This window comes from Cryptomeria japonica, chromosome 9, assembly GCF_030272615.1.
Source record: "Cryptomeria japonica chromosome 9, Sugi_1.0, whole genome shotgun sequence".
In the NCBI taxonomy this organism is placed as follows: domain Eukaryota; kingdom Viridiplantae; phylum Streptophyta; class Pinopsida; order Cupressales; family Cupressaceae; genus Cryptomeria; species Cryptomeria japonica.
In genome coordinates this window covers 184157977-184175412 of record NC_081413.1, presented here as the reverse complement: position 1 = coordinate 184175412, position 17436 = coordinate 184157977, and the positions used below count along the sequence as shown (strand labels likewise).

At 36.8% G+C, this 17436-nt stretch overlaps 2 protein-coding genes across 2 annotated transcripts in view; one reads left to right on the top strand and one right to left on the bottom strand.

Moving 5' to 3' along the window:
• Positions 1-347: 347 nt before the first annotated feature.
• Positions 348-17436, top strand: part of LOC131038184 (pentatricopeptide repeat-containing protein At2g22070) — a 99022-nt gene continuing 81933 nt past the window's right edge. Inside the window, exon 1 of the mRNA XM_059211528.1 lies at positions 348-2631. Within this exon, the coding sequence (XP_059067511.1) occupies positions 578-2631 (2054 nt within the window). The 5' untranslated portion in view covers positions 348-577. The remainder of the gene's footprint in view (positions 2632-17436) is intronic.
• Positions 13464-16805, bottom strand: LOC131038194 (pentatricopeptide repeat-containing protein At2g13600). Its single transcript, XM_057970545.2, has 2 exons — positions 14299-16805; positions 13464-13916 (listed from the first exon to the last, which is right to left on the bottom strand). Exon 1 carries the CDS (start codon positions 16358-16360, stop codon positions 14606-14608), a length of 1755 nt encoding a protein of 584 aa, XP_057826528.2. The 5' UTR covers positions 16361-16805; the 3' UTR covers positions 13464-13916; positions 14299-14605.

The window sequence follows — 17436 nt, the reverse complement described above, 5'->3', positions numbered from 1 at the left end:
GGATTTGTAATCTACAACTTCGATCACCAACACAAAATTTGTCTTTAACTCGCACACAAAGATGAAGGATGTGCATTTGTCTAGTATCAAGTCTAGAACTGTTTTGGTTTCATCTTTTGATTTTGTGTCTTTTTGACAATTTGATTTTTTTTTTTTCACCCAAAATTAAAATTCTTATTATGTTATTTGTTTTATCGACTTTAATTTAACCACACTATTTTAAACTCATTTAGTGTTAGTCATCCCATCTATTTTGTAGCTTTGTAAAAGAATTGAAATCCTTTCCAAAACTCTTTGAAATTATACCTCGAAAATAACATCCAACCTGGTTACTATTTAAACTTAGCACAATTCTACTCCTTATGTTCATAAAAAGAAGCAGCAAAACTTGTGAAAGCGAAGTTAACAAATGGCTAAGGAATCATTTTCATACACTAAACTTAAATGGGTTTAAAAATCTAAATAGAGGAAAGTCTGAAGTGCTTGCTCTGCAGGGAAGGCCACTTCTAACTTTCTGATGTTCTTAGCCATGACAAAATGGAAATCAGTATAGTGTTGGGTGCATAGAAATGAATTAATGGGTTTGATATCATGTTTGAGGACGAACACGATTGTGGCGTTTGGTTATCACTGTACTGGAAGTAGAATCAGATTGAGTAGCAATCATACAGTGCCATTACACAGAGTGCCTACTAAACAAAAACCTCTCACATACCCTTGTAACTATTTTCGACTATTGTACACCTGCATTGACAAGAATTTTCTGTCACAGCGTACGCAAATTCACTTTCTCATCGCTCACAGGGGGTTTGCATCTGCTACACTGACATATTTACAGAATGAGCTTATCAATGTGTATGTCAAGTGCGGTAGTTTCGTTGACGCTCGTAAAGTGTTTGACAAAATGACAAAACGAGACGGCTGCTCATGGAATGCCATGATTGCAGCTTACCGAAAATACGGGTATTCTCATGAGGCATTGACATTGTTTCACCTTATGAAACGAACAGGTGTCAATCCAGATGAGTTCACCTTTGCCAGTATTCTCCCAGCCTGCGCCAAAATGGGAGCTTTGGAACAGGGTATGGAGATTCATAGAGGTATAATTAAAAACGGGTTTTCCTTGGATGTTGTAGTTGAGAGTGCCCTGGTTGACATGTATGCGAAATGTGGAAGCATACAGAAGGCACGTGAACTGTTTGACAAAATGTCTCAACGAGATGCGGTCTCGTGGAATGCAATGATTGCAGGATACGCAAAAAATGGCGTTCTTGATGAGGCTTTAAGGATTTTTGACGAAATGCCTCGACGAGATGTGGTTTCATGGACTGCCATGATTGTAGGATATGCAGAAAATGGTGTCCTTGACGAGGCTTTAAAGTTTTTTAAGGAAATGCCTCGAAGAAATGTTGTAACATGGACTGCAATGATTTCAGGCTATGCACATAATGGGTTTGTTGAGAAAGCCATGGAGTTGTTCAAACAAATGCAACTGGATGGTGTCCAACCGGATCAATTCACCTTTGCCAGCATTCTCCCAGCCTGTGCCAAAATAGGAGCTTTGCAGCAGGGTATGCATATCCATCAAAGCATAATTGAAAGCGGATTTTTGCCAAATGTTGTAGTTACAAGTGCCCTGGTTGACATGTATGCAAAATGTGGAAACATACATAAGGCTCGTAAACTATTTGATAAAATGTCTAAACGAGATGTGGTCTCATGGAATGCGATGATTGCAGGATATGCAATGCATGGCTTTAGCAAAGATGCTATCGAACTCTTTGAACTAATGAAGCAGTGTGGAACACACCCTAACCACTTAAGCTTCGTTTGTGTGTTATATGCATGCAGTCATGCAGGTTCAGTGGCGGAGGGCTGTAAATACTTAAATGACATGGATGGCTTTCATTGTATTACACCTGCAACGGGGCATTATGTATGCATGGTTGACCTTCTTGGCCGTGCTGGCTTTCTTGGGGAAGCTCTAAGATTTATCATCAAAATGCCAATCAAGATTGTGGTGGTTGTGTGGATGTGTTTGCTTAGTGCTTGTAAATCACACAAGAATATAGGCCTTGGAGTATTTACAGCAACTCTCCTTACTGAGCTGAACCCTAAAACTGCTGCACCGTATGTTCTTCTGTCAAACATCTACGCAGAACTGGGCAGATGGGGTGATGTCCAAAGATTAAGGAGATTGATTGCAGATAGAGGAATAAAAAAGTTACCTGGATGTAGTTGGATTGAAGTCCATAAAATTGTACATGTTTTTTGTGCAGGAGGCAGATCACACCCACAAACACAGGAGATCCATGCAAAGTTGGAGGAATTGTCTTGGAAGATGAAGGAGGCAGGGTATTTTCTAGATTCCAGAAATGTACTGAATGATGTGGTGGAGGAAGAAAAAGAATTGTTCCTTCGCCACCATAGTGAGAAGTTGGCAATTGCATTTGGATTGTTAAACATGTCTGTTGAAACAACCATCAGAGTTGTCAAAAACCTTAGAGTATGTGTTGACTGCCACACTGAAATCAAGTTTATCTCCAGGCTAGTTGCAAGAGAAATAGTGGTGAGAGATGCAAACCGGTTCCATCATTTCAAGCAAGGACAATGTTCTTGTGGAGATTATTGGTGATGCTAGTTAATTAATCTGTAAAACCAAGCTTGCACTGTAACATCTCTGCAATGAAAGCTCGAGGAAGGCGGGGAAGCAAAAGGAGATGAACCTTTGAAGGGAATGAAAAGATTGATGGCCGGTTGAAAATGTGATTGAACGGCTTACAATCAATCCTCTGATTAGAAACGGTGAGGAAACATCTCTTTAGAGCTTCTTGTGACCATGTCAGGGCTCCCCCATTTGGGATTACACAATATGTGCAAGGTCATTAATGCAAATAAATATTATGTCCATGTGGATTATATCTGCTTTTATGGCTGGAGATTTATAGTGCTTCTTCACTTCCCTTTGTTTTGTTTAGAGCTAATAATTAAAATTTTGTCTTCAATATATCATTATGTATAACGAAGTTTATTATTTGATGTTGAGAAGAGTTGATGTTAGGAAGAGGAGGGTTGATTGGTGAGCTATGACCTTCTCATGTAAGTTTTCTATTGAATATGGAAAGAAAGGTATTAATGGTTTTTATGAGGAATTTTAAAGATGAGTATGGAAATAATTTATTAGGAATAATATTATGAAAGGTTTTATTATGATTGCAAGGTAATTGTAATTATATATTATTGTAGTGGAAAAAAATGTATATTTTGTATTCTATATCATGAGTTGTATATTATTTTATGTAGATATTTTGAATACTTGATTTAGAATGTGTTTTAAAATGATTTGGTGTTCTATTTTTACTTAAATTAATAATTAGCTATCACAATCTACATCAAATTCACTCTCAAATGCTTTTCAACTCTAAGATTACCTATTACTCTTCATGGTTCATTCTTCACATGTGGATGTCAAGTCAATTTAACAACTCACATCTAACCTAGATGTTTTCAAAATTCAAATTTAATTATGGGTACTAGCCAACTTAGTTCTAATTAGCCATTATAAGTATACTCTTATGCCACAACTTTCAACTCGTGCAACTCGAACAAGTATAAAAGAAATTACCCAACGCCTTGTTTATCAATCATTGAGCATCTAGATATTATCAACTACTCTCCATAATTGAATTTCTAAATTTAGTAGCATTCCAACATCTCAACTATCATTACAAGTTTGCGGAGGGATCACTATCCACATTTAGTACATTTCCAAATCTTTTTTGCTTTTATTTCCTATGCATTCTTTGACATCCTTCTTGAATGTTGGGTCTCTTGTATTGCCTTTTACATTAGATTCCAAATGTGAAGTCTCAAATCTCAAATTTCTAGATTCAAAATTACCTCTTAGTTAGGTAGCCCTTGCTTTAATCACATTGTCTACCACTATTTCTATCAAGTTGTTGACTTAGTATCCTAGGGGCTTGTCATAAGGAAAGGATACTCTCTTGTCAAGCTTCTCAAATGTATCTATCAGCATTGTTATTTTTATTGTAGGTCTAAACATCCAAACAAATCTTTGTTTCTAGGAACACATGAATCTTAATGAATGGGTTCAAATCCACACACTGTGGATCTAATCTAGTTCATTTATGCATCTACAAAATTATAATAATGACTTAGTTCATATTTCATTGTTTTATTTCCAACATAACCAAGAGTAAGTGATCTTGAGTTACAATTTGAATATTGTGATCAAATTAGCTTGACATCTATCTACCAATCATTGGAATTAGATATGTACTTTCACTTTTTTTAATTCAATTTTCTAAATTATGTTACATGATATATCACAACTCTAAATTAGGTAAATTAGATCATATTATGTTTTATATTCATTAAACCTAATTTGAGGAAAGAAAAATTCTTGTATTTATTTACGTTTTTTTTTTATAACTTGACATTTGAACCCCTCTAGTTTCATCCCAGGGTTTGGCTTTTATTTTTGCTGATTTTTTAGATTTGATATTCTTAATGATGATATCGTTATCCTAGATTTGATTAATGTTTGGATCCACCCTCCCTTGCAATTTATTGATCCATTTTGACTATATTTGAGCATTTATTGTTGATTTAATCCTTGCATTCATAGCCTTTCATTATTTTTTCATTGCTTAGATCTCTATTAGGGATATTTTCCCCTCTTTCCTAGCTAAGTTCACTTCTTAGCCAATAGGCACTATGCTCTATGACGATGATCCATCTTTCATCACTTATGATAATTACTTAGATCTTTCATACTCATTTGATACACCTATGGATGATGTTGTATGTGATGTAGCTCTACCTTTCTTAGTTACACTTGATGATGTTGTGCCTTGGGACACTCATTCTTTACCATTTTGTGGACAAGAAATTTGAGGCTAGAGACATGATCTTTCTATGTTATGTTATAATTTACCCTAATGTGATATGTAAAGATGGCGATTAGAACATATATAGTAGTTATAGATCAATGTAGTATAAAGCAGATAACATGGGTAAAATAAACATTCATTCATACACCATCGTGCCATATATAAATAAAATTCATCAAGCTTCTTATATTAATTATAGCATAAAGTGGTACACAATTATTAGCTCCTTAGTGCATGTTTGCCTCTCATATAATAATCCCAATACATCTAACATATATATCTTACAATCCCTCAATATCCATCTATATCTCACATATTCTGATTTATTTTCCACACTATTTTCATATCATATCTTCTATCCATTTGTGATGTAAGGAAGTTAAGTAGCGGAACAACTTCCTACACTAACCTTGAGAGGAGGATAATGCAAAAAAATTTATAGATCGTCACAACAGTTACAAAAAACAGAAATAGATATAATAACATTCAAACCATAACACAAAAATTTACGTGGAAAAAACCCTTTCGGGAGAAAAACCCCACTCTCCAAAAGCCGCCCAATATATTATTCCGCAATAAAAACAGATTACAATATACTTGCAGAGCAAGCTCTTCACAGGAGTACCACTAATCAGAGATTCATAGGTATCTCAATAGCCATAAAACTCTTACACACAACCTCTATCTCACGCACCTCATATATAGGAGATACAATACAAGAAACCGTCAAACAGTATTACAAAACCATGGGCTAAAATCACCCAATAAGGTGTAGCCAACCTTATCTCCTTTTTAGATGCCCTATGATGTGTCCCTTCCTTTTTACAGTTCATTTATGTGTCCGATGTATTTTATATTTCCTATTTCAGGAGTACAAACTTTTAGAGGCCATAACTTGTGAACCGTGTGTCCGATTGACGAACTATTTGAAGTGTCGGGAAGCTCATGAAGTTCTCTATTGCCTCGTAAATTGCTACGCTATTTATGCCCACTTTTCAAGGTGTTTCGGGGCCTCTAAAGTCCTTAAAATCAAATTTAAACCTTTCATTGGACCCCTCCAAAATGAAAAAATTTAATATCTTCAAAACTAGTTGTGATCTTACGACATAACTTTACAGGAATGCTTATCTAGCCAACCAGAAGCTTTGGAGAGAATTTTGCACCATTTTGTGCTCAAATGAAAACTTACTACAAATAGTAAGCTCATGTAAATGCAAGGTTGAGACACAATTTTCCCAACAAATCTCCCACTTATCGAACACCTTGCAAGAGAAAAGGGAGTATCAACACAATAAATCAATTGCTAGGGGCCATGAGGCCCATAGACTCCGAGCACCATCTGAACTTCTCTATGCTCACAGCCTTAGTTAAAGAATCTACGACATTCATCAAAGTTTCTACCTTAACCAGCTTCACCCTGCCATCTTCAACTATATCTCTGACAAAATGATACTGAACATCAATGTGCTTGGTCCGGGCATGAAATGTCGGGTTCTTAGCTAGGCAGATCGCATTCTGACTATCACAATAAACTGTTACGGCTCCTTGTTTTATTTCAATATTTGAACACAGTCTCTTAAGCCAAATGACATCTTTACAAGCATGAGTAGCTGTCATATATTCTACTTCAGTAGTGGACAAAGCAACCACAGCCCGTCACTTACTCATCCAACTAATTGCACCACCAAATAAAGTAAACGCATAAGCACTGGTGGATATTTTGCTATCAATATCACCTGCCCAGTTTGAATCCACATAACCATGAAGATCAAGGGAAATCATGTCTCCAACTGAATTGCCATGATAACACAAAGAATACTCTGAGGTACCCTTCAAATATCTAAAGACTCTTTTGACTGCATCCCAATGAACTCTACCAGGATTAGACATATATCTGGACAGAACTCTCACTGCTTGGGCAATGTCTAGTCTAGTACAGACCATGTAGCATACATCAAACTTCCAACTACACTTTTGTAAGGCACTCTGCTCATGTCTTCAATCTCCAATGGGGATGTAGGACAATCAAAAATAGATAATTTTGTTCCATCTGTAAAAGGAACACACAATGGTCTACAATCCTGCATGTTGAGCCTCTTTAATGCTGAATTCACATACTTACTCTAGCCTAGCCATAGCTTTCTGCTCACTCTATCTCTTCTAATTTCCATCCCAGGAATGTGTTTCGTTGCACCAAGATCTTTCATTTCAAATTTAGCAGCAAGTTGAGACTTTAGTTTTGAAATCATACCTTTCCCTTTACCAATGAATAACATATCATCAACATATAATGCAATGTATAGAAAATGATTACCATCAAATTTATAATAAACACAGTAATATGATTTAGAACGCTCAAATCCCAAACTCAACACATATGTATCCAATTTCTAGTACCACATCCTAGGACTCTGTTTGAGGCCATATAGGGATTTTTTTAATTTACAGACCAAATTACTTTTACCTTTCACCACATAATGCTCTGATTGTGCCATATAAATATCCTCCTCCAAATCACCATGAAGGAAAGTAGTTTTCACATCCATTTGTTCAACCTCTAAATCATAATCTGCAGCAATAGAAAGAAAAAATCCAATGGATGTCATTTTGGCAACAGGAGAATATATCTCACCATAATCAACCCCCTCAACCTGAGAGTAGCCTTTTGCAACCAACCTCGCTTTATACTTCTCAATGCTCCCATATGAACCAATCTTTTTCTTGAACACCCATAATAGGTTTCTGTCCTTCAAGCAATGGTACAATATCCCATGTGTCATTATTTTTCAAAGTTGTCATTTCTTCTTCCATAGCAATCTTCCAATATTCTGCATCATTCATACCTAATGCCTCTTCTATAGATTTCAGTTCATCCACATTAGTATTCAAAGCAAAAATACATCTCCAATCATCAAGTCAATACCTTTCAGGTGGTTGTCTATGTCTTGTAGACCTTCGAACAAGCTAAGTTGGAGGTTCTTCCTCCTCTTCTGAAGATTCAGAGCCAAACGAGCTCTCCTCAACTTCTTGCCTATCTAGGGGTCTCTCTTTCAGGTGTAGAAGGAAATTGAATCGCATCTTCCTTTATAGTCTATTATGGCTGCAATGTAACATAAGGAGACTTAATTTCTCTAGAAATAACACTTCTACTATGAATTACATTTTGTGCAATAGAGTCTCAAAGCTCGTATCCTTTCGCACCATAACTATACCTGATGAAGATACATTTCATAGTCGTGTTCTCCAACTTTGTCCGCTTCTCCTTTGGCACATGTGCATATGCCTCACAACCAAAATCTCTAAGATGTCTCAATGAAGGCTTGTGACCCGACCATGCTTCCATAGGCGTTTTATCAACAAGGGCTAATGTAGGAGACCTGTTAATCAGGTAGCAAGCAGTGGCAACAACTTCAACCCAAAACTTTTGTTCTAGACCAGCACCACTCAACATACTCCTAGCCTTCTCCATCATTGTCCTGTTCATTCTTTCTGCAACTCCATTCTGTTGTGGAGAATACGAAGTTGTCTTTTGTCTGTTAATGCCACAGTCTTTACAGAATCTATCAAAATCATTAGAAAAAAATTCACCGCCATTATCAGTCCACAAACTTTTAATTTTCTTTCCAGTCTGCAACTAAACCATTACTTTAAATTTTTTAAATCAACTGAAAACTTCAAATTTACTCTTTAGAAAATATACCCATGTCCTTCTATTAAAATCATAAATGAAACATAATATGTGGATTTTCCAATCGAATGAACATGTATAGGACCAAACACATCACAACGAATAAGATCCAAAACACCACAAGTTTTATGAGAACTCGAGTAAAAATGAATGCGGTTTTGTTTTCCATAAATGCAATGCTCATAGAAATCAAAGTCAAGATTACAATCATTCAAACCTTCAACAAGGTTTTCATTTTTAGACCCTTTTCTCCAATGTGGCCAAGCCTTTGGTGCCATAACATAGTCTTCTATGCAGGTAACTTTGCTTCAAAAGAAAGAGCACCCTTAGGTACCCAAAAGCTATTTCCATTTGTTGAAGGTGAAACCCTCAAATCTTCCACAGATTTACTTTTTACAGAAGTGCTATTACACTCAACAGTGTATGCGTCTAGCTTATACAAAGTGTCGAACCTGACACCTCTAGCAATTACCATTGCACCCTTAATCATCTTACATCCCGCTTCAGAGAAGACTACCTGGACACCCGCATCTATCAATTTGCTCACAGATAACAAATTTCGTTTTAAACTAAGGATATGCAGCACACCATTAATTCTTTTTATTCTACCACCAGAAAACTTGATTCTCACTTTACCTCAAACAACAATGTCTAAATGTGAATCATCACCCAAGTACACCTTACCTTCATTAAATTCTTCATATTTAAAAAACCAATCTCTATTGGTAGTCATATGAAAAGATGCACCTGATTCAATTAACCAAGCATCATTACTTGCATAAGTCGTCAAAGCTGCAATAAATGCATCACCATCTTCCTTCTCGAACTTAGAATCATAATCAATCTTCTTCTTTTTCTTCTTCTTTTCTTCTTTGCAGTCCTTACGGATGTGACTTGGTTTACTGCAATTCCAGCAAATGACTTTGGACTTTCCAGGAGATTTTGATCTCCCTTTCAATTTGGACTTATCGCGCTTCTCATTCTTCTTACCTTTCTCCTTAGGTATTCCACGAACAGTTAGGGCTTCCTTCAAACTGTGGGATACCTTCATTCGCATCTCTTCACCAAGTAGGGCACCCACCACATCTTCAGATTTCAAAACAACAGAAGTACTACTGATAGCCATAACAAGAGTAACAGGTAATCTCGGAGTTGAATAGTGATCATGAATCAAGAATACCTCTAAGGCTGAATACATGCATTCCTTACATTCCACGTGGGATGTACCTATTGCAAATGGTGGCCCTAAGGCTACAAAGATCACGCCCAAGCTGAAGAATCAATTTGCCATGCTGAAACCCTTACTCTACACCCTGAATCCACAATGAAGAATGGCGTACTCAATCTCTGTCAACAATGCACTATGCCTGAAGAATCCAATGCCAATAACTGCTGAGGGCTACGTCCCAGCCAGTCCAGATCTTGGGGTTTGTGTCCCAGATGAAGAATCGCCCACTCAGAGAAAATTCGCAAAATAAGTTTGATTGTGTAAAAAGATAATGAACAATTTGGTCTTCATCTCCTTATATCTCATTTCCTTTCCAAGCCAAACCCTAAAAGGGAGTAAAGTTGGCGCATTATGAAAAGAGTGTTATTTTCTAATTATGGTGTCAACTATAGAAAAATAACACTAAATTGCAAATAAATAGCTTCAGGCATCCACAAAGACTCTGGAAGGTGAGAATCATGTAGCAAAGTTCAAGACCTTTCCAATGAGCTATAACACATAGGCATATCAACCCAAATGAAGCCAGAAACCCCTTATTACTCCGAAATGACTAAATACATAGCCTTATTTTAATTTATTTAATTGCTAACTTAGGAAATATTTAAATATATTAAAATATCTCCAGATATCCAAAATAGCCCAAAATGACCAAACAATCATGAATATAACTTTTTCACCTATCTGTGACCGATGCCGAAAAAGCTGAGCTAACTGTCAGTCCCATCCCTAAAATCTAGGGATGCTCCTAGAAACTAGAAAACACACCCAAACTCCCTGAAACTGAAACCATGACATGGTCTTGTGGAACCTCCAATATGGGAACTGCCACAACCTCCTAAAAAATAGGGAATCTCCCTAAAATCAAGGAACTGCTCCCAATGGCCCTCAAACTGTCTGAAATGCCAACTCCGGATACTGAATACCCTGCATGAGTCTCTATCCACCACTGTCAGCCTACGAGATCCAAATAATAGACCATCCTACTACTCTTCTCCTGTCACCTAAAAAGGGGACATTACATTCACCAAGCTTAGTCCATAGCTTCTTTGCAGTGTTTTTTTCGTGGACATTGATCAGAATAGAGTATGTCAGCCATAATTTGATTAGACCCTTGGTTTTTCGATCCATAACATCATACTGAGCCACCGCAATAGGATTTGAGGGCCTTTGGACAGTCACATCAATAGCATCCCATAGATCTTGATCTATTAGTAGACCTTCCATCTTTAGCTTCCACACCTCAAAATTTGTTCCATTAAATTTCTCCACCTCTATTTTCCTTGACGAACTTGCTATCTGAAAATTCCTGCAACAAGATCAAAAAGTGTCTTCTACGAAAATTCCCACTCAAATCTGGATTAGTTCAAAAAACCCAACAACCCACAATTGAAACCAAAGGTGATCAAGCTCTGATACCACTTGTAAGGAAATTAAGTAGCAGAACAACTTCCTACACTAACCTTGAGAGGAGGGTAATGCAAAAACTTTTACAGATCGTCACAATAGTTACAGAAAACAAAAATAGATATAATAACATTCAAACCATAACAGTAATTTATGTGGGGAAAACCCTTTCGGGAGAAAAACCCCACACTCTAAAAGCCGCCCAATATATTATTCTGCAATTAAAACAGATTACAATATACTTACAGAGCAAGCTCTTCACAGGAGTATCACTAATCAGAGATTCAGAGGTAACTCAATAGCCATAAGACTCTTACACACAACCTCTATCTCACACACCTCATATATAGGAGATACAATACAAGAAACCATCAAACGGTATTACAAAACCATGGGCTAAAACCACCCAATAAGGTGTAGCCGACCTTATCTCCTTCTAGATGCCCTATGACACATCCCTCCCTTTTTACAGCTCATTTATGTGTTAGATGTATTTTATATTTCCTATTTCAGGAGTACAAACTTTCTGAGGCCATAACTTGTGAATCGTGTGTCCGATTGACAAACCATTTGAAGCGCTGGAAAGCTCGCGAAGTGATCTATTGCCTCATAAACTGCTACGTTGTTTACACTTACTTTTCAGGGTGTTTCGAGGCCTCTAAAATCCTCAAAATCAAATTTAAACCTTTCATTGGACCCTTCCAAAATGGAAAATTTAATATCTTCAAAACTAGTTGTGATCTTGCGACATAACTTTACCGGAATGCTTATCTAGCCAACCAAAAGTTTCGGGGATAATTTTGCACCATTTCGTGCTCAAATGAAAACTTACTATAAATAGTAACCTCATGTAAATGCAAGGTTGAGACACCATTTTCCCAACATGTGATACATATAGGGATGTGTCCTTGTTAATGTTTCTTCATGGTGGTGTACCTTCGATGTTGCTACAAATACTTTGTACATGTCGCAGTTACATAGGGGTATGTTCTTTTGTTGCCAACCTTTGGCACCTTTGCAAGTTTTAACCATTGGCCTCCATTAGGCCACCCCTTTAGGTTTTCAGCATAATGAGAGTGACTTGATTATGTCTTTTTATCATCTACTCTTGACTTAATCAATGCCTTGTCCAGGACATACCAAATTTTTCTACTTACGTGAAAAAAGAAAGTATGAGTTTTTGTCTTATACAAATTCATCTAAAAAATTTACTTCATGTGAAAATTCTTTCAAATTTGTGAAAAAACAATTGCTTAGAATGTAATTTTCTTGTAAATACACCACAAGTATTTATAAGTGTTGGTCCACTATAAACTAGCTTACTACAAGAGATGGTGGACATGGCTATTAATTTTGATGAACACATTCTCTCCCTCATTGATAGAAGAAGGGATATGGAGAAATCTTGCCATTTTTGTGCATCCAATAAGAGTCCTATCATTGGAGATAGGTGCAAACTTACCACTTCTCTCTATAGCTTCATTTGAGAGACAATGTTGGTTCTTTGTTCTTGTAACACATCAAGTTGATTATGCATATTCTCTATTTATACCTTAAGAGGTCCATCCAAATAGTTCATAACATCATACGTATTTGATGAATGCAAGATTTGTACTTCCAAACTATCTATTTGAACTTTTAAGTATTTTGTGGAGGTGAGACAACTTAGACAATATTGGTGAAGAGCGATGATGTTGCCATGGGTCTATTATATTTTTCTTAATTCTTTATTGAGTTTATTTTGTCTTGCTACACACTTAATCTTGGTTGTTTTTTATTGTTTGTTCTCATATATATCTTGTGCATTGGTTTTTTGTTTATTGTTTGTTTTCATGTATATCTTTCTAATAAATGGCCTTATTCTCATCCCAATTCCTCAACTTTACTAGTAACCCATATATTGTTTCACCCAATTATCATTTCGACAATGAAGGGGCATCAACCATGGAGGAACCCTGTAATGAGAAATCATTGTTGTCATCCCCACAAGCCCAATCCAAGAACAAATGAGAGTCAATGTCTCACTCCATGCTCCTTTTGATCCCCTTAGCAAGCAACCCAAGCCAAGCTCTAATCATAGTGAACACGTAGAATATAAACAAGTGAATGATCAATAAGTTATAAATGACTCTATCTTTATCCTATTTATAGACAAGAGAGCAACAAGCAAAATGAATTCCACTAGAGGCCTCTTAGCTACCTTTGTCGCTATTATTCAATACCCCAAGAAAAGTTAATCAATGGACAAATAATTAGTGCTCAAACATCTCCATGGTGGCTCCTTTGCTCTCTCAAACCAAATCAGCTTGCAACATGTGCCCTAAGCATTAAATGTTTTTTACTTTACAACACTAAACACATTTTACAATAACTAAGAATATTAAATGCATTTCTTCAATAAGCCCAATAAGTTGTCTCTCTCCTCAATTTATAACCCAAATTTAATACATTTACAATGTCACCTAAAACCTCCCTAAAAAAAATATTGCCCAATTACAACATAGAAAATATTTAATACAAGATATATAACACCTTCTCAACATTATTTACCAGTACTTAATACTAAACCTTTGTCTCACATTTTCAACTGGCAAGCACTTTCCATTTCTTTCCAGCGTTTCTCTTTTAACATTTGCCGTTCCCTGCCACCTCCAATTTTTCGTTTCTAAGATGTATAGGCCTCCTGAAATACAATTACATGTCATGAGCTTCCATAGTTTATGAAACAGGGCTTCAAGCCCTCAACAAATATCTCATCAGAATAAGTATATGCATGCATACATATATATAATAGGATGCGTCTATTTTGGTTCTAAAACAGCAGTATGGATTTACTAACACGCATGTTAGTCGTACGTTTTACACCGTCGATTTTACAATAAACGGCTGCAATTGACTAACACGTCGCTATCACGCTGTACAAAAGATCTGTTTTGAAGCGAGAATAACTTCGGCCATATGTGTGTGTCTACAGCATTGACTAACTCTTACAAAATTTAGAAAAAGTACTTATTGGAAACTAAAAATAATACCTCTTAGTACTTATTGGAAAGTAAAAAGAATACCTGATTACTTCTTTTCTCTGGAAGTCTGACACAATGTACCTTGTAACAGTGCAAGCCAATGTTTATAGCTAGCTTGATATAATCTCCATGACAATTTTCCTCAATTGAAATGAAGAAACAAGCTGGCAGCGTGGTACTCAAAACATGCAGGAAAGTTCTTGACGAATCTAAAATTTGTATTCGAGATAGATTTTAAGTAATTCAAATGCAAGCTTTTCTCTTCTTTACAACGTTCAGTACATGTCTTGAATCTGGAAAACGCCATCTTAATTTCCCAAGACAATCTCTTCAACCTTGCATTGATTTCCTATGTAGGTGGGTATGATGTGTTGAATACAGAAAACACATGTACCACTTTCTGAACTTCAATCCAACTACATCCAGGTACCTTTTTTATTCCTCTGTTTTCCATCAATTTCCTTATCCTTTGAACATCACTGCACCTGCCCAGTTCTGCATAGATGTTTGACAAGAGAATGTAAGGTGTAGAATTTTTTGGATCCAGCCCAAAAAGAAGAGTTGCTGTAAATTCTCCCAGCCCTATAGTCTTATGTAGTCTACAAGAGCCGAGTAAACATGTCCACACAACCACTGCAGGTTCAATTGGCATTTTGATGATAAAATTTAGAGCTTCCTCGAGATAACCAGCACGGCCAAGAAGGTCAACCATGCATACATAATGATCCATTGAAGGTATAATGCAATAAGAGTCACAAATACTGTTGAAGTACTTACATCCTTCATTCACTAAACCTGCATGGCTACATGCAAGTAAAACACAGCCGAAGCTAACATGGTCAGGGTATATTCCAGAGAGCTTCATTATTGTAAAGAGTTCAAACGCATCCTTGTAAAAGCCATGCATTGCATATCCTGCAATCATTGCACTCCATAAGATTGAGTCTCGCTGAGAAATTTTATCAAACAGTTCGCGTGCTTTTTGTAGGCTTCCACATTTTGCATACATGTCTACCAGGGCGCTGACAACTACAACATTTGAAAAAATACCCGTTTCGAGAATATTTTGATGGATGTCCATACCATGTTCCAAAGCTCCCATTTCAGCACAAGCTGGGAGGATGCTAGCAAAGGTTTTTGAGTTTGGCTGTACACCTGCTGATTGCATTTGCTTAAAAGTCTCCAAGGCCTTTTCAACAAGCCCATTTTGTGTATATCCTGCAATGATAGCATTCCATGAAACCACATTTTTCTGAGGCATTTCTTTGAAAACCCTTGAAGCCTCCCCAAGGTTTCCATTTTGTGCATATCCTGCAATCATTGCAGTCCATGAAACCACATCTCTTTCAGGCATTTCTTTGAAAAGCCTTAATGCCTCATCAAGAACACCATTTTGTGCATATCCTGCAATCATTGCATTCCATGAGATCACATTTCTTTGAGGCATATTTTGGAAAAGCCTTAGAGCCTCGTCAAGAGCACCATTTTGAGCATATCCTGTAATCATTGTATTCCATGAAACCACGTCTCGACTAGGCATATCTTCGAAAAGCCTTAAAGCCTTGTCGAGAATACCATTTTGAGCATACCCTGCAATCATTCCATTCCACGAAACCACATTTCTTTGAGGAGTATTGTCAAACAGTTTGCGCGCCATCTGAAGACTTCCACATTTTACATACATGTCTATCAAGGCACTTGCAACTATAACATTTGACAAAAATCCTCTTTGGATTATTCTTTGATGGATGTCCATGCCCTGTTCCAAAGCTCGTACCTTGGCACAGGCTGGGAGTATGCTAGCTAACGTAAATTCGTCTGGTTGGACACCTGTGTGTTGCATTAGATGAAACAGAGTCAATGCCTCGTGAGGATACTCACATTTTCGGTAAGCTGCAATGATCACATTCCATGAGAAGCCATCTCGCTCTGTCATTTCGTCAAACACTTTACGCGCATTAATCAAACTCCTGCATTTGACATACATGTCGATAAGCTTATTTTGGAAAAAATTGTGCGCAGCAAATGCAAATCCCCCATAAGTCGTTGGTGTCTCCTTCAACCAACGCAAGGCTTTAAGATTGAGATGGCCTGCGGATGGCATCCCACTATTATAATTGAAGATGCGTACTAGACTCTACAGCAGATTGTGTGGTAAATACATGTGTAAGTATTCTAACTATAAATCTTCCACAATGACTATCAAACACCATCGCCCACTTCATCCTCAAACGTGGGATTACAGTCATCTATTTGTTTCTGTAAATCAGGAGCGATACTTGGCTTCCCAGCTGTAATATACGGCAAATTTCAACTTTTCTATTTCCATTTTCTTGTTTCTAAGCTGATTTTAACTAGCAATTGCAACTTGGTGTGTAATGGGTATGCCGAATAGGCATGGAAGGTCAATTGGTAGGCCATTTAACAATTCATTTTGTTTGTGCAAAAAATGTCTTAATGGAGAAGTGATTGCTTCAAATCAATGTAGAGATCCAAACACAAATGGAAAAAAACCTCTAAATTAGGAAGATAAATAGGCTCGTGTTATGTTTGTAATAGTGAAAGAGAGAGTGAGAAAAAAAGATATACAAATAAAAAAAGGAGGAAAGAGTGAGAGAGAGAGATAGAAAGATAAATATATAGGTAGGAAATGATATATAGATAGATTTAGATAGAGAAAGAGAAATGGGAGTAGAGAGAGATTGAGAGATAATTAGAGAAAGATAGAGGGAGAGATGAAAGAAGGAATTTTGAGAGGTAAAGATAGAGAGACAAAGAGATATAGATATAGAGGTCAAAGAAGAGGGAAAATAGAGAGAGGGGGGAGAGAGAGAAGAAGAAGAAGGGTAGATGGAGAGATAGCTCAATATTTAGAGAGGGATATGAAGAAAGGGAGAGATATAAATAGAAGGTGATTTAAAGAGTTAAAGAGAGATAGGGAAAGAGAGAACACAATAACAAGAGAGATAGAGGGATAAGAAGATAGAGGTAGATAAAGATGTGGATAGAAGAGATATAGAGAGGAGTGAGAGGGAGATTAAGAGAGAGAAATAAAAATAGAGATATAATGTAAGCGAGAGAGCGACTGGGGGAGAGATAGAGAGATAAAGATCTATAAAGGTTAGAGAGAGAGAGAGAGAGAGAGATGGGGAGGTAGAGAGAGGGGGGAAATGATAGAGA